At 44.5% G+C, this 26,310-nt stretch overlaps 1 protein-coding gene across 7 annotated transcripts in view; it reads left to right on the forward strand.

Moving 5' to 3' along the window:
* Nucleotides 1-26,310, forward strand: part of LOC137432315 (serine/threonine-protein kinase 38) — a 444,663-nt gene that overhangs the window by 407,549 nt on the left and 10,804 nt on the right. For all 7 annotated transcript variants that reach the window (XM_078783040.1, XM_068124137.2, XM_078783038.1 and 4 more), the window contains 9 exons: nucleotides 221-304; nucleotides 6,339-6,462; nucleotides 6,717-6,871; nucleotides 7,028-7,130; nucleotides 10,272-10,333; nucleotides 10,480-10,597; nucleotides 12,258-12,381; nucleotides 13,022-13,117; nucleotides 17,564-17,664. In XM_078783040.1, coding sequence (XP_078639166.1) covers nucleotides 221-304; nucleotides 6,339-6,462; nucleotides 6,717-6,871; nucleotides 7,028-7,130; nucleotides 10,272-10,333; nucleotides 10,480-10,597; nucleotides 12,258-12,381; nucleotides 13,022-13,117; nucleotides 17,564-17,664 — 967 coding nt within the window. The remainder of the gene's footprint in view (nucleotides 1-220; nucleotides 305-6,338; nucleotides 6,463-6,716; nucleotides 6,872-7,027; nucleotides 7,131-10,271; nucleotides 10,334-10,479; nucleotides 10,598-12,257; nucleotides 12,382-13,021; nucleotides 13,118-17,563; nucleotides 17,665-26,310) is intronic.

Genomic DNA, 26,310 nt, shown 5'->3' on the forward strand with positions numbered 1-26,310 from the left:
TAGCAATAATTATGAACAATAAACTGTCGTTGCATCTTCTCTTTAATGGTGATTTTTTTTTTTTTCTTCCAGTTGAAATTATTTTACATTTTATAAGGCCATAAAGTAAATGATTATATCGGGGACAGATGTAGTATTTCTCGGTTTTTGAAATTTGTTGACTTTGCCTTTAACCAAAGGAAAGGCTAATTACCCGAAATGTAACGCTTTGTTTTTATAGGTGCGCTTGGTGCAGAAGAAAGACACGGGCCATATCTATGCTATGAAAGTTCTAAGGAAGGCCGACATGCTGGAGAAAGAGCAGGTATGTGAGGCAGCATATGTCGATTGTTTACACGCGTGCCTTGGACCTGGCTTGTCGTTGAATCTGCTGTAAACTAATTATAATTTGAATTGAGGCTACAAATGCATGCGAAGCAAAACGTGAGGTTAAGCAATTGGTTCATGTCTGTCTATCTGTCCACAAACGTCAGTTTATGATCGACAAACAACTCATTTTTAAATCAAATGTTATGTTTTGAACACTAATCGGAACATGAACAAGCTTGCTGGTTTACCGTACTTTGTCTCTGAAATTGACCCGATCGCACATGCGCAGAGGAGTGTGATAATTTTTTTACTTTGCATGCCTGCCAGTCAAACCAAATTGAAAGTCATTCCAAACAGGAAACTTGCTATTTTTAAAGATGTTGTAATGGAAACAAACAACAGGCACGAATAACTAATGTAACGTGTTAGTGAGGGTGGTGTAATAGACACCTCCTCAACGGCTGTAAGTTCCGGAATTTGTTTTTAATATGACCTTTACAATCTTTCTTTTATTTAAATTTAACTTAACAGGGTTATTCAGCGTTGCTTGGGGGGAGGGTGGGGTGGGGTAAGTGGGGGGCAGGTGAGCCGGCGGAGCTGAGGGAGCAGGGGAAAATCTGAGAAGGGGTAGGAGAACCGCTGGGGTTGGGGGGGGGTGAGGGGTGGGACAATAGAGTCACTGAGGATGGGGGCAGGAGAGTTTGTTTAAAATGTTGGATTGAGATGATAACAACAACATGCATTTTAAGGCCATTTTCCCTGCTAGAGCGGGGGTTAGCCTTGCGGTCGCCATGACAATCTTCTCCATTTTGCCCTATTTTCTGCATCTCTCCTTGTTAACCCCCTTGCCCGCATTTCTTCTTCCACCATCTTTAGCCAAGTCTTTCTCGGTCTTCCCCGTCCTCAACTTCATCTACATTCATTTCCATCACTCTTCTCAACCAGTCACTTTCATCCTTCCTCAACACATGACCAAACCAGCTCAACCTGTTCCTCTTCACAGCATCAATCACAGGCTCTATTCCCATCATCTTTCGCAATTCATCATTTCATTGAGGTGATATCATTGAGGTGATACCAGTTTGTGTTTATTTAAAATGGTGAGTTGAGGTGATGCCGGATTGGGTTTATATAAAATTGTGAGTTGAGGCAATGCTGGCGAGTAAAGGGGTCTTCGGGGTCTTCAAAGGTCTTTGGGGTCTTGAGGGTTTTTGATGTCCGAATAATCTTTGAGGTCCTGAGGGTCTTACATGTCGTTGGAGTCTTACATGTCTTTGAGGTCTTAAAGGGTCTTTAGTGTATTTGGGGTCTTTAGGGTCTTCAAGGTGTTCTGGGTATAAAGAGTGTTCGGGATATTAAGGGTCTTCGGGGTTTTAAAGGCTTTAATGTGTCTTGGGGGATCTGTGGGGTCTTGAGGGTCTAAAGGGTCTTTGGGGTTTTGGGGTTTTTAATTGGTCTTATGGGTCTTTGGGGTTTTAAGGTGTCTAACCTCTCAAGCATGTAAAACGTCTTCTCTCAAGCATTTAATCTAAACTCTTGGGCACATAAAAAGCATGTAAAAAAGGGGTCTTTGGGGTGAGGGGGGGTATTTAAATGCTGAGATGGTGGATTAAAATTCGCTCAGGACAATCCCCAGGTTGGACTTAGTCTGTGTGCCAAATTTGGTGGTTGTCGGTCCAGCGGTCTTTGCAAAAAACGCGAACAGACAGATAGACATCCAATGAATTTTATTTATTAGATTAGATTACATACTTGAACACTAAGAACCATCTTTGGAGGCCATTTTTCCCCACAGAGCAGGGGTTGGCCTTTTTCGGGCACTGTGGCCCCCTTTTTGAAGCAATGTTTTAAGGCCGGATGCCCTTCCTGCCACCAACCCTGTTAGTCGCCTCTTGCGACACACAGGGAATTACCAGTGAACTGGTACTCAATATGCCGACCTCGGAAGGATGACAAGCTGAGTCAATCCCCCTGGCGTTAATTCAGCGATCGACCGGGATTCGAACCCAGGATCCTAGGATCCCAAGCCGGCACCCTAACCGCTAAACCAACACCAGGCTTAACATACTTGAACACTAGAACACAAATTGCTTTCTTACTGCTTCTAAGAACCTCAAGTCTAGCAGTGCTTGGACATGACCTAAGGTGTGGTGTATAATGGTGGCGTGCAACGCTGTTTCAATAGCCCTAAATTTAAAAAAAAATTTTTTTAACGATATTTAAAATCATTAATTTCTTTTATTTGAAGTATACACTGTGTGGGGTAACGTGTTCTCTGAAACGCTCCAGTTGTAGATGTAATTTGATCTTCTTTTTTTCCATTTCATTTTCAGATCAGTGCTATTGTCCAGCTTAGCAAAGCTACTCTCCTACCTTGTACTTTAAGTTGAATTTTTCTTTTTAGAACTATCTTAAATGCTGGTGTGGAAGATTGTATAGATACAGTATCGTTATGTGGAGGGGGAGGGTGATCCACAGATAGATTGTGTTAAGAATAGTGTGTACCGTGTGATAGAGTAGGGTAGACTTACTCTTGTATTAGCTTTCTGTCAGAGGTAAGTCGTATGGTAAAACGTCCACTGAAAAGGCGGTGATTGTAAATGATAGAGCAGAATAGGGTGATGTTGGGTTGTGTTGTGTAAAACCTCCTGTACAGGCAAAACCAGGTAGAGGACTTTGGCACACGGGAAAGCGCTATGTGCTTTTAAATGGGACATATCATGGGCTGTTTAGCCAAAAGACAACAGGTCACGGCAGAGGAGTGAGCTGTAGGGCCCTGAAAAGGGGTGCAATACTCTGGCAAGTGCACGCCCCACGGGGCGGGCGGCCTGAAAGATGGCTCTGCCCACACCAGTTAGCGGCCAATGAGAGCATCCCTCCATGCATGAGTGTAATCCCGGAAGTGATGAACGCTGTGTACACACATGTGTGGGGCAGTTGAAGTTGGACCTTTGCATGAACAGCTTCTCTCTGTCTGGTCACTCCCAACAAAAGGACCATTTTTGAAAGTTGCGCTGACATCGCCATCCCCTCGGCTCCAAGCCTCATCGCCATTGCTTTCCTAGCCGCACTTCACCCAGTTTCACGCCGGCCTTTGCCACGCCGGCCTTTGCCACAACGGCCTTTGCCACGACGGCCTTTGCCACGACGGCCTGTGCCACGACGGCCTGTGCCACGCCATCCTGCAGCCCCAACTAGCTTGTGCCTGCCTTAAGTCCTCACCCATGTTCCTTTGATGGTTTGAATCCGATATGTTGGCGTCATAGTGGGTTATTTATTTACATTATACACAAGACTGCGTGTTTCTTCTGCCTCTTTTCTTGTCTTTTGATTGAAGGTCTATTCCCTATTCATTGATTATCCTGTCCTTCTTTAACCCTCCCTCTTTTGTCTCGAAGAAACAGCTTCCTGCCTTTTGTCTTTGCGCATGCGATCAACCGCCAAACTCTGCTTCATTTAGCCGATTATTGGAGGATCGTAATATAGTAATAGAATGCAGGAAATTCTAATATCGTTTTGGCATTTGCGGAGGTTTTTCGACTACCAGCTCAAGCGGACTGTGAATAGCGGACCCTCGTGACGGTAGTATATGTAGGAGAGGGCATTGATGTAATTTTTAACATGAATTACAAGGGTGTTGTAAACGTCAAACAAATTTAAACAAATCCAACTAAACTCGATGGTGTTTGCTCTGAGTCTGGGAAATTTGCGATTCAAACACACTGTGATTCCCGACCCGGCCTCGTCCATACCAAAAACTTTTTTAAATGGTACGTGCTGCTCCCTTGCTTGATGCTCAGAATTTAAAAGGATAAAGCACGAGTTGCCAAGCATTAGGTTGCCAAGCATTAGGTTGCCAAGCATTGCGCAGGGTTTATGGGTCTAATGGCCTCGTCCTATTTCTGGTGTTGCTGCCATTCGCGTTATTTCTGGTGTTCCCGTGTTAATGGGAATATCTAACGATATTGAGCTGTACTGTACAGTTAAAAAACAAAATTCTAATCTGGAATATAATATTATCCCATATGTCTAACATTAACTCTCAAGTGTGATTTGATCATAGAGAAAACCATGCTTCGGCAGGCGAAGACCGGAAGCATTGTGTTTCGGGTTGTCCATGCATTCGACCATTTATCCATTGTCAGTTTTTTGTTGCTACGATAACTAGTGAACTACTGGACAGATTTAAACCAAACTTGGCACAAGCACAGATCGTAACACAATGATGAACAGATTATATTTCGGCTCCAACAGGTCAAAGTTCATGTGCGCTTTAAAATTCATTTTAATACCATAATTCATAACTATAAGCTAGAAGCATCTGACGTCATCTCTTCTACTTATCTTCTTTTTTTTTCTCGTGCCCTCTCTCTCTTGTGTGACCTTCCATTGAGATGAAACGTAACAGTGTGTTGACTTGTGATGTGGGTGGAGGCATTGACCTATTTCTGTGAAATTCAATTTTCTCGTTTTTAACACTGGTTTGTAAGAGTACATTGAGGAGCAAAATTGAATGACACTTCCTTTGCTAGCTCCGGGTTGATTAGTGGTAAAGGCAACACATCCAGTGGGAAGGACATCGGTGGCCATTGCCATTGACATTTTAGAGCCACTCATCTGACGCCATTTATCTGTGCTATTTTAAATTATTCTGAGTGCCTATCCTTGGGTTACCCTTGACTTCATATCACGATTGGTCTGGTGGACATTCCATTCTGGGCATGTTGTTTGTGATGCTGGAATATCTGGATAAAATTCCATGTGCTGTGTTGATTTGTCCATTATCTATTGGCCTTGTGATTCAGGCAAAAGTACTTTTTTTTTTCTTTTTTAAAAATGTCTCCTAGTCCTTATTTTGCATGTTTTAAGTCCACGCTCTGCCACAAGCCTAAGATTACATCTTGCATTGCAAAAAAGGTAAGAAAATAAAACTGTTTCTGGTGCGTTGCCAATACGAAGTGCTGCACCCTATAACACACTGTCCGTGATATGGGAACTTGAAGCCAGCTGTTCAACTGCATTGAGGTTATGGAAAATAAAACCCCTTCATATATTTCAAAAGGATTAGACCACTTTGGCCACATATTATGCTTCTTACGATTAAATGGAATACACAAGTTGATTTTAAGGGGCCATAAATAATATAAGATTAAGTTATTCATATTGTATAAAATTTCCAGAAGTGTGTGTTTTTTTTGGGGGGGTTTGTTTGTTTGACTTGTATGCACTCCCGAACCGCTAGCCGAAATGAGTTGATGACTGGTGGTTGTACTCGGTGTGTGCCCAGGAAGATTTGAGGCAGTAAATAAAATGGCACGCAGGGTTCTGGGGGATGGGAGGGGGAGGACCCCAATTCTCTCTTTGTAAATGTGCAGTGTATAGTGCTGCCTGGTGGGAGTGGGATCGTTGAGCATGACCACCTTGGCTTCTGTTGGTATCCCCAGATGGCCTGACTATATAGATTCCTGAAAATACCACAGAGAACACTCACTTCCGGGAGCCATATAGCCTCACTCTTCTGTAACCTTCAGCAACTTGCATATACATGTACATAATGTGTGTGCATCGCAAGTCCATGCTTGCTTGCAGGACCTCCAAGGCGAAACGTTTTGGGCGCATAAAAAAATTAATCATTCCAGGAGTTCAGGGTAGGGGGCGGACGCCAATTCTCACTATGTAAATGCGTATGACATAGCACCGCTTCCTTTAGGAGGGAGTATGACAAGTCCTACTAAATTACTCCAATTCTGGGGGAATTGACCCATCCGTAAGTTCAGGTTTTTCGTTAGTGATATGAAAGAACAGAAAAGACAACGGCAATTGTGATTTATTTTTGTATGGATACAGCATAGGTGTGATGGACCAAATGGCATATTCTTGTGTCCAAATTCCCTGGTTATGTGGAATGTGAGATTGATAGATGTCCAGTGTTTTGGGTGCTGTATTCAGGAAACAATGGGGAATATGTGGTCCTGTACCACGGAAGTCGAGCTAACAGGGTTTGCGAATGTGCTCAAAATTGCTGTCAGGTGGCGCACATTCGTGCTGAGAGAGATATCCTTGTGGAAGCAGACAACCAGTGGGTCGTCAAGATGTTTTACAGCTTCCAAGATCCCAAGAACCTCTACCTCATCATGGAGTTTCTGCCTGGAGGTCTGTTCACATTGTGCTCTAAGTTGGGTGTTTGCGTTTAACTCTTGCCTGCTGACCATATGGTAATAAGCTTAAGTATGTACTTAATGTGGATTCGTTTCTGACTTGGCGATCGAGGAAGTTGGTCCATTGCATGGCATTTAAACTAGCATGTAGAACCATATCTCATTTCGGGATGTTTTTCGATGATTAAGGTAATGGAAGCCATTACTGCTTGTTGATGATGTGTCTGGTGTCTGGTGTCTTTGGTGCAGGGGACATGATGACACTCCTGATGAAGAAGGATACTTTAACTGAAGAGGAAACGCAATTTTACATTGCGGAATCTGTTCTTGCCATCGATTCCATCCACCAACTTGGCTTTATCCACCGGGACATCAAGCCAGACAATTTATTGCTTGACAGCAAGGTATAAGGGGATATGTTACTGAAAGAACAGCTCCTCTTGTTCTTCATCTCCTGTTATCCTGTTTGTATGCAAAGCCCTGCTCACCCCATTGTCCACATCTCCCCGATCATCAAACCTCATCACACTTGTAGCACAATCCTTTCTCTCGACCCTTAGGGGCACGTCAAGCTCTCCGATTTTGGCCTTTGCACGGGCCTTAAGAAAGCCCATCGTACGGAGTTCTACAGGGACCTGACGCAGGCACAGCCCAGTGATTTCAGTAAGTATTTCTTGCTGTTATTGTGGAGAAAGACAGAGTTTCTCGGCATCAAAACTTCGACCTTTCTAGGGCAATGTTCATGAATGCAATTGGAGACACATTTTCTAGCGCAGCTTTAAGTTACGTGATGAGTCAATCTTGTGCTATTTTTCACACCAATGGTGAAGCCGATTGTGGCAATTGTCCAATGCGAGCCTTTGGGGTTGATGTTAAGCTATTAAAGGAGCATTTTCCAAGCGTAAGCCTAGTATAAAGAGGGATAGCATCATTTGCTCGTTCTGCTTGCTCATTGGAGTCATTTTATGTTATTTCCCAAGATACTGTTATGGTCACACAGGTCTTCAGAATTCGCTAGGCAGGGAGGGGTGAGGGGTCCAGCGTTTGCTTTCAATTTGCATACATGCTGGCAGTTGAGGCCGCACGGACGTCGGCAATTAGCCGTTAGAAATAGCCAAGTGGAGCTCTTCGGTGGCTAATCGCGTTTTGGTAATGGCGCCTTAAATGTCCTAAATCCCAATTTGCCCGCATATGGGCTTGGTGTGCCCAATTAACTAAACGGATTTTATTAATATGGGGTTTATTAATGAGAAACGGGGCGGACGAGAGGTGCACATGGCCTCGAGCGGCAAAACAAACTGAACAAAATGAATGTTAACATATGTACTCCAATGTGTCGTTGAATCTCGATGGCTTCATTATTTTACACTTACTCATTAGGGAAGCAGTTGATATACAGGGGGTTGATGAGTTGGACTTGATGGGACCTGTCCACATAGCTGTACTGGTCCGCAGAGCCAGAGAGCATTACTGGTACTGGAGAGATAGAGAGACCTCTCGACAGCCACCCATTCCACTCTGCGCACTTTTATATTGTCCTGCGGAGATTGAATCACCCGTGACTTGTGCTCATATGTCCCCGTGGACATCACAAGATGATCACATTCCTGTGCTCATTGGCTGGAGGGGCTAGTATTGTTCCAATCACGTGCTGGGCTTGCTCCCGGCCCATGACTGAGTCCCTTGTCTGATTGTCGCGACCTTTTGTACAGTTTAGTTTGCACTTGCTGTGTGTAGAATGGAAGAACACTTTTTTTTTCTTTTCTTTTTTGTATACAGAATCGAGGCTCGTGTAAGAGCTAACACATTGAACATGAAAACATGCACAGACACATAAAACATGCAATGAAGGGAGTGGGAGACAAGAGGGGGAGAGAGGGAAGCACACAAGCACAACAACAGTAGAGAACAGGGACGTCGGTAGATCTGTGGAAGGGGGAGGGCTGGGGGATGAGGGGGGTGGGGGTATAAACTACAAAGCAAATGAACACTGCTCGGAATTTCAGGAAAGCAGTTGGGGATTGAAAGAGGCGGATTTGGGGTGTTTAACAGGGGTAGAAAAGATCAAGGTTTTGGATGGGGGACCTTTGGATTTTGGTTTGGCATTGAGGACCTCCATCCTTTGTTGAGACAGCAGAAGCAGCATGTCCAGAGTAGAGTGACCTGGTCTGAATCCAAATTGATGATCGGAGATCAAGCCATTGGAGAAGAGGAAGGATTTGATATCAGAAGTAATGATGGATTCCATGACTTTGCTGATAATTGGGAGCAGGCTGTTTGGTCTGTAGTTGCAATGATCTGTTTTTGCACCTTTTTTGTGTAAAGCGGTAATGTTTGCTGATTTCCAAGCAGATGGAAGATGACCTTGAGAAAAAGAGAGGGTGAAAAGAACAGTGAGGGTGAGATAGAGTGGTAGAGCAGGATTTTAGGAGCCATGGGCTGATGCCGTCTGGTCCAGTTGCAGAATCAGAGTCGAGGTTTGACAAAAACTTCTCCAACTTGTCAGGAGAGAAGGACACAGAGTCCAGGAGCAGTTGGGTTCGACTGGGTAAGGTGGGTACAGAGAGGGATGCGTTTGGGACACAAGATTTAGAGGCAAACACAGAGTTGAGGCATTCAGCTTTTTCACGTGCGGAGTTAGCTGTGTAGCCGTTTGAGATGAGGGAGGAGATGGAGGGGGAACAAACACCAGAAACAGATTTGACCAGATGCCACCAAGATTTGGAGGAAGGAGACAGGTTTGAGAATTCAGTCTTGAGGGTGGAGAGATATTGCTTCCTGGCTCTCCTGAGGGTAGACACACACTTGTTCCGAGCTTTGTAAAAGAAACTGAGATTTCCTTCAGTTTGATCTTGAACAAAATAACTGAGAGAAACCAGACAAGAGGAGAAAATATATGTATTTGTCTGGAACTTGTCCCAAACATGCTGTGCCTGTTTATTTATACAAATATCTTTTCCAAAAGTTTTACTTTCATCATCCAATCCAGCACCCTGTTAAATATACATCTTCCCTACTTTGTCCATTATCCTATTTATCATCAGAAATGCTGTCATGTGATCTTCCGAAACCTTACTGCAGAAATGTCCCATCATGTGACAATCATGCAAACGAGGGCCATGCCCCTTCTACCCCGTTGCCATTTCCGTAACAATATTTTCCCACTTTGTACATGGGGAACGTTTTAGAGTGTAGACTAGGGGGGTTGGGGAAGATGGGGCCTTCGGAACAAACATTTGGGTGGGAAGAAGAGCTCAATAAACACTTCAATCGACACTGCCTCTTTAATCACATTATTTACATGACACCTATGCCAACATCTAATATGAAATAACTAGTATATACTAAACCCAATTACCCCGTTGCCATTTCCGTAACAATATCTTCCCCCTTTGGTCAGCATCTTCAGCTGCATAATTTCGAACTTACCTCGTTATTATTCAACCTACATAAGTAATAACCTTGTCTTGTATGATGCGGACTGTTTTTTTTTGTTTGTTTGTTTCTTTTCAGCAGTTGAAGGTACATTTTCCAAAACATGTAATTTCATTCCCGGTCAAATGAATGCTCAGAGCAGTCATGCCACACGTTTTTCAGGATAAAATGGACAAAGTACAATTTGAAAGTCATTGCTAAACATGAGAAAAGGTTAAATCGAGTAATTGAGACCAACTTCCAATGTCAAATTTAGTTTTGAAATATTGCCTGAAGCCAATCAATTTGTGGCTTTGTTTAGAGATCTGAATGAGAAAGATGGCATCGAGGAGGTCAAAATGATGTGCTGTGTGTGTTGTGGTTTTACAGCTTCAAAACCTATGAACTCAAAGAGGAAAGCGGAAACATGGAAGAAGAATAGACGGCAACTGGTGGGCAAGGCACCTCTTCTTTCCCAGATGGCTGTTTTGTATTTATTTATTTTCCTGTAGTGGTGGTTATAATAGATCTGCAAGCTGGTACCTCAAAAGATCACGTGATGACCCAGAACTCCTCCGTTCTGCTCTGCCCCTCCAAGGCTTATTCTACAGTGGGCACTCCGGATTACATCGCGCCTGAGGTGTTCCAGCAAACGGGCTACAATAAGCTGTGTGACTGGTGGTCTCTCGGTGTCATCATGTTTGAAATGCTCATCGGTTAGTGCTTTAACACCACATGCTAAAGGTGTTTACATTTGCTTGGCTGTTATAGTATTGTGTGAAACGTTTGCTATTAGCTTGGGCTCCGGGTTGTGAAGCACTGAGTCGGTGGTGGTTTGTGATCGAGTCCAGGCTGCAATTTAAGGATAATTTGGCAATGGATGCTCGGACAAGAAGAAATCTGCTATGTATGGTCAACGAAGATGGTCTCGAGCAGAACCCTCCACTATATACAGAGAGAGTCGCCAGTACAAATGGGAAATCCTCAACTGGTTTGGCTGTATGAGAAAAAGGCCGACCAAACGGCAACGGCGATGTGTTAAGAAAACAACTTCATTCCACTCTTGAGTACCTGGTCCTCCTCTGCACTCTATCAAGAGCTAATTGTAATGCAAACCACAGCTATTTGTTATTAATTTTGAAAGGCTCACCAGTTTTCCAATGTCCATTTGTGACAATGATTGATGTGAGCACTGAAGGGATCCCCGATTTCGTGCCGTGTGATGGAGGGTGACCAAAGCAATGCTTTTTGGACCATGGAGATGAAGACCCGTTTTGTTTGTGCATAAAATTAATCAAAACTATATAACAGATTGTAACAGATCGCATTTTTGGCAAGAACCACTTTCATTTCTTGAACCCATCGATGTCATACTTCATGGCTCATACATGTTGATGAAGGGCCCATCTATTGATTCCATGTGAAACTAGAATGGCACTCAGTAGAGAGCATACCTCCACCTGGTTGGCCATATCACTCAATCGGGAAGAATCACTTAAGAAATTAAATAAATCTCATATCTGAATCCATATTCGGATCTTCACCAAAATCGAATCGATTCTTCCTTGTCACACACACAACCTGTCCAACAAGTTTCGTCCAAATCCATCCATAACATTTTGAGATATCCTGCTATGTATCGTTTTTGGCCCTATCTCACAACGGTGAAGAATCGCTTTAAAAATTCTAGTAGCCGGATCCGAATCGGGTTCTTCACCAAAATCTAATAATTTCGTCCTTGTCACATATGCTACATCTCTGCCAAATTTCGTCCGAATCCGTCCACAACTTTTTGAGGTATTTTGTTCTCAAACAAACAAACAAACACACAGCGGTGAAAACATAACCTCCATCCACCTTTGGTGGTGGAGGTAACTGGAATGGCATTCGGTAGAGCGCATACCTCCACCAGGCTGAACAGTTTACGTTTTGTATCCCACTGATGGGTATACCTGCATCCGGACCTGAACCAAAATCGAATCGGCTTGTTCTTCTCACATACCCAACTCGTCCACCATGTTTCGTCCGAATCCGTCCATAACGTTTTGTGATATCCTGCTCACACAGATAGACAAACGGGTGAAAACATAACCTCCGTCCACTTTCGATGGCCGAGGTAAATATGTTGCAAGTTTTTATGAGTACTTCTCCCAACCCTTATTTCCCGTCCATCTCCAATATATACTCAAGTTCTTTCCTATATCTCCACACTCTCCTATCCTTCTTTCTCTCCAGTTTTTCTCCCTTCTCTTCCTTTTCTCAACTTGCCCACCCCTACATTTCCCACCAGTGTGTATGCATAATAAATTGCTTTTTAAATATCAAAATTTGAGTGTTATTTCCTTATTCCATGCTTTGCACTATATCCCATTCCAGGATACCCACCATTCTGTTCCGAATCTCCACAAGAGACGTACCGTAAAGTGATGCATTGGAAAGAGACGCTGGTTTTCCCCCCAGAGGTACCTATTTCTGAAAAGGCCAGAGAGCTCATCCTCAGGTGATTCTGCTGCATCCAGTTTAACATCTTAATGGAGCCTCGCTTCTTCTTCACTTGGCTTGCTGTCTTGGTTTTGCTGTGTACGTGCCATGTAGTGTTCATTAGGCAGAGCTATGAGTTTGCCAATAACAAGCTGCCAGTGCAGAAATGAATTCGTGAATGCCTTATCAATTTTCATTGTGTTAAAATTTTATTGAGTAATTTCTTTGAACGATTTTAAGCCAGTATGAGGAGGATGTAATGCTGGTTTGTAAATGTATTTTTTAACCTAATTCCTGGTGAGCCTGGCATTGGCTTAGCGGTTAGGGTGCCAGCTTGGGATCCGAGGATCCTGGGTTCAAATCCCGGTCGATCGCTGAATTAACGCCAGGGGGGTTGACTCAGCCTGTCATCCTTCCGAGGTCGGCAAATTGAGTACCAGCTTGCTGGGATGAATGATCACGGTGTGCACTCCGATTTAGAATAGGTACACCGTATCCCTGCGCATCGTAAGAGGCGACCAAGGGTTGGTGTCAGGAAGGGCATCCGGCCATAAAAACATTGCCTCAAACAGGGAACCATGATTGTCATGGGGCCCGCAAGGCTAACCCGGGGGAAAATGGCCTTAAAGCGATCATTCATATTTATTCTGGTGAAACAGGTTCTGTTGCGAGGCTGATCACCGAGTTGGGGCAGCTGGTGTCGAGGAGATAAAAGATCAGCTCTTCTTTGAGGGTGTCGACTGGGAACACATCAGGTAATTGAGTACATGCCAAACCATTAGTCCCCTTGTACCTCACTCTTGTATGTCTTCAGTGTCCTCGAGCTCCCTCTATCCAAAAACACGTCTTCTCAGTCTTTGAATGTCCTGCGCTAGTTAATGATAGATTTGTATGTCATCCTCCACCACCCCAACACGGCTTGCAATCATAATGTTCTGTTACATCTTAATGTTCTGTCATCTGTTACTATTTTGCCATATTCTTTGCTCAGTCAGTAAATGAAATTACCATCATCTAATATCTCAGCTTGTACCCCCAATCGGAACCAACCCCACATCGACAGAAGTCCATTCCATTTAATGGCCTCGTTTTGCATGGTCATTCGAGCCAGATTCCCAGACAATGTGGGATATTTCAAGGCCCGAAAAAGACAGGAAGAGAAGGGGTGGAGGAGTCGCGTGGTTTTTCCCTCATCACGTCGTAGAACATGGTGGTACGTCTCGACCTGTGTCCAACTACTCGTTTGAATCTGACAGACGAGTCTTCAATTGCCATCAGGCCAAGTCCTTAGAGCAGTTGCTCTTAACCTTTTCGTGGTGCGTACATCCATTCGGTTAACAGAATGTTTTCTCGCACTCCTTGTCAAAAATCAATGACTTAGGTAGGACAGGTCATATAATTCGACTTCGAATTATATTCTTCGCACTTCTTTATTTTCGCAGCAAACTCACAAATACAGCATGCTCCACACCCCCAGAAATAACGTATCACACCCCTTAGAGCATTCCTGCTTGGAGGCTTCATGCAATTCTGTCACCACTGTGCATGGGCTTCTCGGTATCCCTAAAAGCCTTTTTTTTTTTTTTCTTCTTCTTTTTTTTTGTATACTGAATCGAGGCTCGTGAAAGAGCTAACATTTACTTCACAAACAAATCAACCAGACAAACAAAATATATAAAAAGAGGGAGCGGAAGACAAGATGGGGAGAGAAGGGGAAGCACACAAACACAACATTTGAGAGCAGGGAGATGTGTGGAAGGGAGAGGGCTTGGGGGGAGGCGGCGTGGGAAGGGGGGGAGGGGGTGGAGAAGTATAAAACACAAAGACACCAAGGACTTCCAGGACAGAAGTTGGTATTTCAAAAAAGTGGAATTGGGGTGAAATTAGCGGTGGTAGAGAAGATCAAGGTTTTGGATGGGGGAAGATAAGAGATGGTGGTGAACAGCTGTTTTAAAGACCTGGAGGGAGGAGTGGGATTGAAGAGAGTGAGGGAGTTTGTTCCAGAGGCGGGAGAAAAGAGGAATGAAGGAGTGAAGGTGAGCAGAGAGTCTTGATTTTGGCAGTTTAACCATAAGAGGGTTGCAGGCAGATCTTGTGCGACTTGTAGGAATATTTGCGGGACAGAGCCCAGAGAGAGCTGGGGGGGGCAAGGCCAGAGAGGAGTCGGTAGAAGACGGAAAGACCACCAACCTGCCTGCGGTGAGTGAGTGAGAGGCCCTCGGAGTTGGCTTCATCGCGGGAGATTCCAATGATTCTGAATGCTTTGGTTTCAACAGCGTGAAGATGAGCTAGGTGTGAGGCAGGAGCACCAGCCCAGAGGGGAGAGCAGTATTCCATTGAGCTGCGGATGAAAGCCTTGTATGTGGTGAGGAGCTCAGGTGTGCCAAGGAAGGACTTCGCACGACGGAGGATGCCCAGTCGGCGACTGGCTTTGGAGGCCAGATTTGAAATGTGGTTTTCCCAGGAAAGATCATGGCAGATAGTGAGACCCAAAAGCTTGAGTGACAGAACTTCTTGGAGAGCATTATTCAGAAAGTGGATGGGAGGGTTGTCTTGTTGGTCTTTTCGGAGAGGCATAGTAAGAGTGTGAGATTTGTCAGGATTGAAAGACATGTTCCACTTCTTTGCCCAGTCTGTGATTTTGTCCAGGTCTGCAGAGATAGTCAGGTTCACTATGTCAATAAATTATATTTCGTTCAAAATCATGGTAGATTAGCAAACCTATACATTTTTGGAAAGGTTATAGCATAAGGAAACTAAAAATCAATGTTTACATTTGGAGAGATACCTGTATGGCGGCCATTTTGGATTTTCAAAATGGCCACTGTAAAATACATATTTTGTTCTATTTCTGCCTCTAATTACCCTAAAAACTTTTAAAAATATACTAAACCTATATTTTCAGGGACAAGGAATCCAATGAAAGTATCAAATTAGTGCTTTGGGGAATGGTAAGACACGAATCAAAGGTTTTGAATTACAAAATACTGTCTTTATATTCGCGATAAGTTGCATAATCAAATACATGTTATCATTTTGTACAGGCAGTTAATAACATCAAAATGTGTCACAATAATTCATATCACCAAACATACACAGGCAGTCAGCAAAATCGTATATACACATGCAGTCAGTATAACTTCACATCTACACAGGCAGTCAATGACAAAATATACACAGGCAGTCAATGGCATCAAACATACACGATTACAGAATATGCCATTTAGAGTTCATCACTGTCCTGTGACCTGTGTGTTGTATCCGACAATATAGTCCGCATCGTTTTCACAGTCCGTTCCACACAAGCAAAGGTCGGTCAAATTGATTGGCAAATCGAATTGGTCGATCGAATCGAATTCGATGAATCGAATCGAATCGATCGAATTGGTCGAATGGTCGATCGAATCGAATGGTCGAATTGGTCGATTGGTCGAATTGGTCGAATTGGTCGGAATTGGCAAATGTAAACATCGATTTTCAGATTTTCCATGTAATAACGTTTCCAAAAATGTATAGGTTTGCTAATCTACCATGATTTTGAACGAAAAAACATAGTGAACCTGACTAAGAGTGAGGAGGCTGCAGACTGCCGATCTGAGGGATGAAGAATGGAGCGACGGAGAGTAGAGTCATCAGCATGTTCCAACAAGTTTGACTCCTTCAAGTGGACAAACCTCTGCTCCAATATTTTTGAAGTCCTGCTTTTTAGAATCCCATGCAGTCCATGTGCAGACTACACCCTCCAAAAATGCTTTTGTCAAAAACAAGAAAATGTGTTTGGTGGCCTCCCTGTGAATGAAGGTTGATTATTGGAACATTTGAATTTCTTTGGTGTGATCACATGCCACGCCCAAATAACAGGTTTGTGCCACACCTTGCATTATATGCTGTTGTCACTGGTTCTCAGCTTGCCAGATAACTCACTAAATGATTGACTCGCCTTTGTCATAATGTTAGGCAATTCCACAACAGCACCTGCCTTCCTCCTGTAGATTTCAGGTGTTTGTCAGTACATGCATCTGTGAGACCCAAACTCTCTCAATGAAAAACATAGCTGGCAGTTTGTCAATATCAAGAATGAAAGAAGACCCTGCCCATGGCATCACTTGGGGGAAATCCCAATGAGTACGCTAGCAATCCAAATGGAGGAGTGCACTTTACTCCATCAGATAGCCACAGGAACTGGACACAAGTCCTACAGGTGAACTAAGACGGTCGACATTCTGCTGTGGTGCTACTTGTACCCCGCCCACTGAACTACCTGACTTTCAGCAGTGCAAGAGCTGGAGTGACTTTTAGTCATCTTGGTGACTTTTAGTCATTTTAGTGACAAGTCGTCATCCTAGACCCTAGCCATCAAATGACCAATTTCATCCAGATTACAATTAGCAAGTCATGCACACCAGTCCAGAGAGCGTGTTTGCTAAAATCCTAAACATGTTTTGGATTTTACACCGTCAAGAAATTGTCTGTCGCCATTGATGCCAATGGCAGGAGTGCTAGACGTGGCAAGAAAATCCTGAGTTCAAAGATGGGAGATCTACTGCCAGCTCATCTGCAGTTCTACAAACTTAGCCTTTTCATTTTGTTCGCTTTGCCCCTTTCCATTTTGAACCCTTCAATTCTGCACTCTAGCTCTTCCACGAGCCTCAATCATGTATACAAAAAAGCCTTCATCTCTCTTGAGCCTCTTTTGGTTGACTAGCCTCACATTGGCAGGGCCTGGGAGAGCGTGAAATCGAGTCTCTCAAGGACTCGATCCATGTCACCCTCAAATACCAGACTGTGAAGTACTGCGCACAATCGTCATCAAAGATGAGGGTGTCCTGATCTCTGTCACTCGGTTATGTCTCTTCGGATATTACCGATGGTGACTTGCGCGAAACCCAGTATTTGCCAATCTGACTTTGTAGCAGACAATCAGAAAGCATCAGCAATGAGCCCTTCAAATCTTCAATTGGATTGTGTGTTATTCGTGCCCATCTTGACTCCAGTGTTTTCACTCTAATAGTCTAGCATAGTCTAAATACAACTGTGATAACCACACACCTTGCATGAGGTATGTTTTAATTCCGCAACATAAGCTACATTGTATGTTTGCCATTTTAATATCTACTGCATTAATAATATCTATTTTAATATCTATATCTATCCACATGCATTTTGGTCTCTGTGTGCATATTCTGTTTGTTTTTGTCCAGGGAAAGACCGGCTGCAATTACGATAGAGATAAGAAGCATCGACGACACGTCAAACTTCGATGATTTCCCGGACTCAGACATACTGCAGACAGGTGGTGGTGGTGCGTACTTCTTGTCTGGGGTGTGGTTGGGATGGGGATGGGGCATAACAGGGTGGGGTGAGGTTTTGGCAGAAATTTCGAATTGGCTTGTTTGTATTCCCATCTGAACCCCTGACTCGTGCTGTAGGGAACTCAGGATAAAATCTCATGTACCATGTGCTTGCCCATTGTACTATGATGACCTTGTAATTCATGAACAAGTACACTGGTGAACTTGCCTTGATTAAACTGAAGCATACTTGACTTTGTCAAGGCCCTTTGTCAGTCTCCGTCAATGGGCGGTCGTATCTTTTATCAACTGAGAGTTGATAAAAGTTTACCAACCACCAAAGGAAGTAAAATAATCCTGCTATTTCACCTGAGAGCCCTTCGTTCGTTGGGGAAAGAAACCATTTATTGCTGTTATCTTGGCTAACGTCTGAAATGCTGTGCTGCGGTTAGCTTACTTTTGTCAATCTTCACCTGATAAAGCCTATTGTTTATTATGATTACCTGGTCGTAATAATGCCCACCCTCGTATTTAAATGACACAAACACAGACGTTGAGAAGCAGTTTAATCCATGTCGGTCCATGGTATCGGCTCACAAAATTTACACTTTAAAAATACACCGAAGCGTACTTGAGGACGACTGATATTGGGGCTTGGAGCGCAGCAGGAATCAAAATCTATTACAGCAAAGTGAATTGGTGAAGCTTTACCTGCATATTAGACACAAAGTAGGAGTTGGGGATGGGAGGTTCAAACATTCATTGCGTACACAAAGAGAGAGTGGGGGAGGTCCTCTTCTTAAGTCTGCTCCCGGGCCGAACTCGGATTGCATTCAATCTCGGCTTCCAATTTATTGGAATTCAACCCAATATTGCTGCATGCAGTTCTTTGGTCTCCAGGCCTGTGTCCTTTTTCAACATGTTGATATACTTGAGGGCTGGTCTGCACCGCTTCGGCCTTCCATGTTTAAGATTGGAAACGGGTTTGTTTTGTGGTGGTAGCAATGCCAAGCGATCCTGAGACGTCTTTTAATTTTGACCTCCTCAGAAGAGAACCATGGAGCTCTTTACTCGTCTTGTGTTCAGAGCAATGTTCATTGAAAGCTGAACGAAGAAAACGAGTATAGCATCCATCACGTCCCTTCTCATGGGCCGAAGTGAGGGCCCATGTTTCACTTCCATAAAGCAGGATGGACCTGACTGTTGCCATGAACAGTCGTTCCTTGTTACGCCGAGAGAATCGACTTCCATATTCTAGAAAGTTTGTTGCAATTTCCCATACACCAGATTTCCTGTGCTTTGATATCCTGAGCAGTTGTGTTAACCGAGGAACCAAGATACCTGAAGTCATTGACCGTCTCAATTTTATTCCATCGTTTGATGTGATTGAGACCTCTCGATTGTTTGAATGCCATAATTATCTTCGCCAGAGGAGAGGGTATTGCATTTGGGTCCGTTTGTTGGTTTGTCTGTTTGTCCGCACCGAATAAGTATGCTTTTCTCTGCAACCTTTGGTCCGATTAACAGGAAATTTTCATCACAGCTGCTCCTCCTCCTGTATAATTATTTAATGATAATTATGACGTCATAGGTCATGTGGTACATGCGCCATCTTGGAAAAACCGAAAAACTTTTCACCTCTATCTCCGAAACCGCTCTATGGGGAACTAGAACGGCATTCGGTAGAGCGCATACCTCCGCCAGGCTCAACAGTTTGTTTTGTATCTCACTGATGGGCGGATCTGGATTTGGATCTGAACCAAAATCGAATCTGCTTGTTCTTGTCACCGAACCAACTCGTCCACCAAGCTTAGTCATAACTCATCCATAACGTTTTTAAATATCATGTTATATATCACTTTTCACCCGATCTCTCAATAGTGAAGAATCACTTATAAAATTAAATACTTCTCATATCTGAATCCATATTTAGATCTTCACCAAAATCGAATCGATTCGTCCTTGTCACACACCCAACCTGTCCACCAAGTTTCGTCCAAATCCGTCCATAACTTTTTGAGATATCCTGCTATATGTCGGTTTTAGCCCTTCCACTCAACGGATGAAGAATCACTTAAAAAGTTAAATAAAACCTATATCCGAATTCTTATTCAGATCTTCACCAAAATCGAATCTATTCGTCCTTGTCACAAACACAACTTGTCCACCAAGTTTTGTCCAAATCCGTTCACAAATTTTTGAGATATCCTGCTTTGTATCGTTTTTGGCCCTAGCTCCCAATGGTGTGGAATCACTTAAAAAATTATAGTATCCTTATCCGGATCTTTAATAATATCTAATCATTTCGTCCTTGTCACATACGCTACCTCTCTGCCAAATTTCGTCCGAATCAATCCACAACTTTTTGAGATATCTTGTTCACAGACAGACAGACAGACAGACAAACAGGCAGGGGTGAAAACATAACCTCCATCCACCTTAGGTGGCGGAGGTAAAAATGAAATATGGCTCATTGTCAAGTACTCCTCATGGGGAACAACATATATTCATGATGACACCATCGGTGTCTTCATTATGACGTTGTAATTAGACAAGTAGAACGCTTGACGCGATCAGTTTGAAATTTCTTGTGCACAGAATTTTATACACATAAATTATACGGGAGAATTAAATTAATGATGTCATCGGTCACGTGGTTCCGCAGGCATATTGGATTGAACGTACATCTATGTCATCAATAAACCACACAAAACACAACCACGTCCTGGCGAGGTTTTGCAATCTGATTGCTCTTTCTTGTTTTAGTTATATTAGCATTAAACATATTATTGCATTGGGGGAGGGTTAAAATTATATTTGCACAAAGAGAGGGTATGGGGAGTGGTTAGGATGGTGAACAGAATAAAAACAAAATGGATGAGAAGTTGGCATAGGAAAGGGTGATACCACAAGGCAACGGCAGGTAAGGTGACAATTTGAGCATTTGGTGAGTTGTGGTCACCCTCACCTGTGTTGTCATGTATTTTGTGCTTTTGCTGTATTTGCACCGTTGTTAAAAAAAGTATATATATATTGTTGCGGAACCCGACGTCGGCCTTTCCCACTTACCAAGGGGGGATTATTCCCCTCTTCTATAACTGACCGACGTGGTCCCTGACGCTGCCCAGCGACCTCCGGAAAGGCTGGTGGCACAGCCCCGTTCGTACCGCGGACAGATGTTAATTGCCGAGCGGTTTTAGCAACCGCGGCACGAACTATTAACGATGACTAGACCCGATTCCTGAACGTTGGCCAAATCGTGCCACAGGTTTTTCAATTTGGAAAAGACAAAGATGAAGGATGTGAAGAAGAAGAAGACAAAAGGTTGGAAATACGAATTTTATTTTTTATTTTTTATTGTATACAAGATCGCGGCTCGTGAAAGAGCTAACATTAATCACACAAAAAGACAAACCGACACACAAAACACAAAAAACAAGGGGAGCGGCAGACAAGATGGGGAGAGAGGGGGAAGGACACAAAAGAGAGGGGGAAGAGGGGGAAGGACACAAACGCAACATTTGAGAGCAGGGACATCGGGAGGACTTGGGGGGAGGTGGGAGAGGAATAAAACATATGAACACTGCAAGGACTCTGGGGTGAATTACCGGGGGTAGAAAAGATCAAGGTTTTCGATGGGGGAAGATAAGAGATGGTGGTGAACAGCTGTTTTAAAGACCTGGAGGGGGGAGTGGGATTGAAGGGAGTGGGGGAGTTTGTTCCAGAGGTGGGAGAAAAGGGGAATGAAAGAGTGAAGGTGAGCAGAGAGCCTAGACTTTGGCAGTTTAACCATAAGAGGGTTGCAGGCAGATCTTGTGCGACCTGAAGGAATATTGGGGGGACAGAGCACAGAGAGAGCTGGGGGAGCAAGGCCGGAGAGGAGTCGGTAGAAGACAGAAAGACCACCAACCTGCCTGCGGTGAGTGAGTGAAAGGCCCTCGGTGTTGACTACATCGCAGGAGATTCCAATGATTCTGAAAGCTTTGGCCTCAACAGCGTGAAGCCGAGCAAGGTGTGAGGCAGGAGCACCAGCCCAGAGGGGGGAACAGTATTCCATTGAGCTGCGGATGAAAGCCTTGTATGTGGTGAGGAGCTCAGGTGTGCCAAGGAAGGACTTCGCACGACGGAGGATGCCCAGTCGGCGACTGGCTTTGGAGGCCAGCTTGGAAATGTGGTTTTCCCAAGAAAGATCATGGCAGATAGTGAGACCCAAAAGCTTGAGCGACAGAACTTCTTGGAGAGGATTGTTGAGAAAGTAGATGGGAGGGTTGTCCAGTCGGTCCTTTCGGAGAGACATTGTAAGAGTGTGAGATTTGTCAGGATTGAAAGACACTAGGGCATGCCCGTACTATATATATGCCCGTACTATATATCTATCTAAAATTATATCCCCCCCCTCTATTTACATGAAATGGTTTGGTCCATTCGCAACGCCAAAGCGAACGGCGAACGGCTTGCGAGTACAGTGACAATCCCCCCCCTCTATTTACATGAATGGTTTGGTCCATTCGCAACGACCACAGAACCCCCCCCTCTATTTACATGAAATGGTTCGGTCCAAAGCGAACGGCTTCCGGAGTTTGGTAAAGAAATCGCCATCGCGTACACAAACGCGCAGGAAAGCGAATGAATCGCAAATTCGTTTTTATTAGTTTTAAAACATCGTTTAACGCCAACATAGTTTGCAAACGTGAAATAAATGAATACGCTCTCAAATGTGCCATCCGAGGCAGAGTGTGTCCGCCACGTTCGGCACACGCGCTAGTTCGCTGCTCTCTGATTGGTTGAATCGTTTTTTGGACATCGCTCGGTAAGTAATTGTCCGATTAATATGAAACCTTGAAAAGGCACATCCTCGGGTCCCCAGCAATATACCTGGCAAGTTTCAAGTATATCGGACCCGTGGTTGTCGAGAAACAGCGGTCACAGACAAACAAACACACAGACAGACACACACACACACACACAGAGATTGCTGGAATTATAGATAGATGTTCCACTTGTTTGACCAGTCTGTGATTTTGTCCAGGTCTGCAGAGAGTGAGGAGGCTGCAGACTGCCGATCTGAGGGATGAGGAATGGAGCGACAGAGAGTAGAGTCGTCAGCAAAGAGATAGAGAGGATTTTCAAGAGAGTCGGAGAGATCATTGATGAAGACCAGAAAAAGCACAGGGCCCAGAACACTACCTTGGGGAACTCCAGCCTGAACAGGAAGAGGAGATGAGAGAAACCCATTCAGGGCCACACGTTGACTACGACCAGAGAGGAAGTCCGCCAGCCATGCGTGGAGATTTCCATGGATACCAAAGGAGGAGAGTTTGGTGAGCAGAGCAGGGTGCCAGACCGTATCGAAGGCACGTGAAATGTCAAGGGAGACAGCTCTAATTTCCTGTTTGGCGTTGAGGACCTCCATCCATTGTTGAGAAAGCAGAAGCAGCATGTCCAGAGTAGAGTGACCAGGTCTGAAACCAAATTGATGATCAGAGATCAAGCCATTGGAGAAGAGGAAAGATTTAATATCTGAAGCAATGATGGATTCCATGACTTTGCTGATAATTGGGAGAAGGCTGATTGGTCTGTAGTTGCTGGGATCTGTTTTTGCACCTTTTTTGTGCAAACCGGTGATGTTGGCTGATTTCCAAGCAGATGGCAGATGACCTTGAGCAAAAGAGAGGGTGAAGAGAACAGAAAGAGGGAGTGAAAGAGCAGAAGAACATGATTTTAGGACCCGTGGGCTGATGCCGTCAGGACCAGTTGCAGAATCAGAGTCGAGGGTTGACAGAAACTTTTCCACCTTGTCAGGAGGAAAGGACACAGAGTCCAGGAGCAGCTGGGTACGACTGGGTACGGTGGGTACAGAGAGGGATGGGTTTGGGACACAAGATTTAGAGGCAAACACAGAGTTGAGGCATTCAGCTTTTTCACGTGCGGAGTCAGCCGTTAAGCCGTTTGAGGTGAGGGAGGTGAGGGAGGGGATGGAGGGGGAACAAACACCAGAAACAGATTTGACCAGACGCCACCAGGATTTGGAAGAGGGAGACAGATAAGAGAGTTCGGTCTTGAGAATGGTGAGATATTGTTTCCTGGCTCTCCTGAGGGTGGACACACACTTGTTTCGGGCTTTGTGAAAGGAAATGAGATTTCCTTCCGTTGGATTTGCTTTCCAGGAGACGAAAGCAAGTTGTTTCAGGGCAACAGCCTCACCACAAGATTCCGTGTACCATGGACGGGAGGAAGGGTATGACAACTGAAGACGAGATGGTATAAATCTGTGCATGAGAGAGAGAGCAATTTACTTTGAAAGAATTCCCAGGATGAGTTGATGTCAGAGGCGGTAGAGATGGGAGACCAGTCCAGATGATTGATGGCTGCTTGAAGACCGTGCCAGTTGGCCTGAGTGAAATGCCAGACTCGTCGACGCTGAGGAGGCTCTCTGAGAATGGTCAGAGAGATGTCCACTTTGACAAGCACATGATCAGATGAGCCGATTGGAGCAGAAGAAGAGCAGCAGACATTTTCAGGGAAGTTTGTCATAACCAAATCCAGAAGAGAAGATGCTCCGTTGACTGAGATCCGGGTCGGGAAATTGACAGATTGTGTCAGTCCCAGTGAGTCGCAGAAGTCCTTTGCTGAAGAGCCATGGCTGGTGAGAGAGGTACCCACACCGAGCCAACTGGCATGGTGACAATTGAAATCACCACATATGAGGAAGAGAGAGTTGGGATGGGTAGATAGAAGTTGGTCCATATTATCAGACAGTGAGATGTAGATAGAGTCATCGCTGTTTGGTGGACGGTACAACACACATATGAACAAAAGGTGGGAGCGAAGGGGAAGCCGTAGCCAAAGGTATTCCTGGGGGTGAGGTGGAGAGAGGGCAGTGGAGGGCGAGTGAGGAAGAGAGTTTTTTATAAAGATAGCAACCCCACCTCCAGGACGAGGCTCAGGTCTATCATACCGGAGGAGGGAGTAACCTGGGAGAGATACCAAGGCATCAGAGACATCATGAAGGAGGAAAGTTTCTGTTAAGCAGATCACATCTGGTTTGTCAGAAGCAACCTGTATGGAGAGGTCAGTCAAGTTTGAGCGAAGGCCCCGGATGTTTGAGGTCCATACCGTTAATGAAGAGGAAGGGGGAGCATCGGGTCCAGAACAGGGGGGGGGGAGGGGTAGTGTAAGATGTGGAAGACGAGGAAGAGGTAGGGAGAGCTGTTGAAGGTGTGTCAGAGATTTCAGAATAGCTTGGAGAAAGGGAAGAATGGGGCGGACAAAAGGTTTGATGGAGATTGGGTGAGGCACAGTGAGGTGTTATTTGAGGAGGGGGTAGAGCGAGGCAGAAGGTTTGGGGAGATGAAGGTGAAAGTTGGAAGGGGGAAGAAGCAGGGAGGATGCTTTGAGGAGGAGGGGTGAGAGGGGAGTCTAGGAGGGGAGGAGCGAGGGAGAGTCTCGGAGGGGAGGGGTGTGGGGGGAGTTTAGGAGGGAAGGGGCAAGGGGGGAGATTTGAAAGGGATGGGTGATGGGGAGGATTTGGAGGGGAGGGGTGAGATTGGATTTTGAAAAGTGTACGATTCATGGGAAACGAACATTTTTTGCAAAATGAGTTTGAGACCTTCGAGTCAAAAATACTTTTGAGGACACTGGAGGAGGGGTGGAGTTCTGGATAGTTTAGGGAATGTAGAAAGGAGGAACTGTAAGAGATGGTATTATATATATTTTTTGGAATGAATAGATTTGGTGAGCAAGACGAAAGCATCCTTTTGTAGGAAAAGAAGAAAAGGGTGTTATAATATATGAGAGAAAATAGTTGTTCAGGGGAGAGATTATACATTTCTAGCCGCGTGATCGCGAACGAAGAACGAACAAACAAAAAGAACAACAAATAAACGAATAAGACCTGGGAAGGAAAAAAAAATTTTGGGGGTTTTTTTTTTGTTTTGTGAGTACAGATATTAAACAAGGAGGTACAGGGTGAACGACTGGTACGAAACAGAGAACGAAAATAATTTCAGCGCATTCGACGAATCGCTGAGAGAAAAAACCACAAGGTCGGAGACGGTACGGTAGTCTAAGCCTCCGAGTACTAGGCCGCAGAATACTCGATACCATTAACCGACGATTGTGTATACATGTACGAAAAATTAGCACCGAAAATTTTCCAAAAGATACGCTCTAGGTACACACACCGAAAGATAGATACAGTCTCGACAAAAACACGATTGTGATAGATCACTTAGCTTCGAGAGCGTGAGCGCATGGAGCAGCTTCGAAAAGACGTGACCTCGCCGTGATCTCGCGAGAATATTATTTATTGCTACTATTTACACAATTAAAGAAACCAAGGAAGAAGGAAGGATAATAAAATAAAAGACAGAAGGAAGAAAGGAGACACAGTGCAAATATAGCTTACCTATGGCAGTCTTACCTACAACCCCAGGACAACACAGAAGACGGACGAACAATCAGACTTACACGGGGGATGATGATAGGAACGAATCGCTGGAAGGAGAGGAAGGTTCGGCTGGGGCAGATGCTTCGGGCTTGATCCCGCACGGGACGTCGGGCTGGACCTCGACGGCCACCGATGCCACCGATCCTGGTTCCCGCGGGGCAACGGGTCGAAGCTGCCTGGTGGAGCCAACGCTGCTTGGTGGAGTCAA

This window comes from Myxine glutinosa, chromosome 8, assembly GCF_964187855.1.
Source record: "Myxine glutinosa chromosome 8, kmMyxGlut1.1, whole genome shotgun sequence".
NCBI classification, from domain to species: Eukaryota; Metazoa; Chordata; class Myxini; order Myxiniformes; family Myxinidae; genus Myxine; species Myxine glutinosa.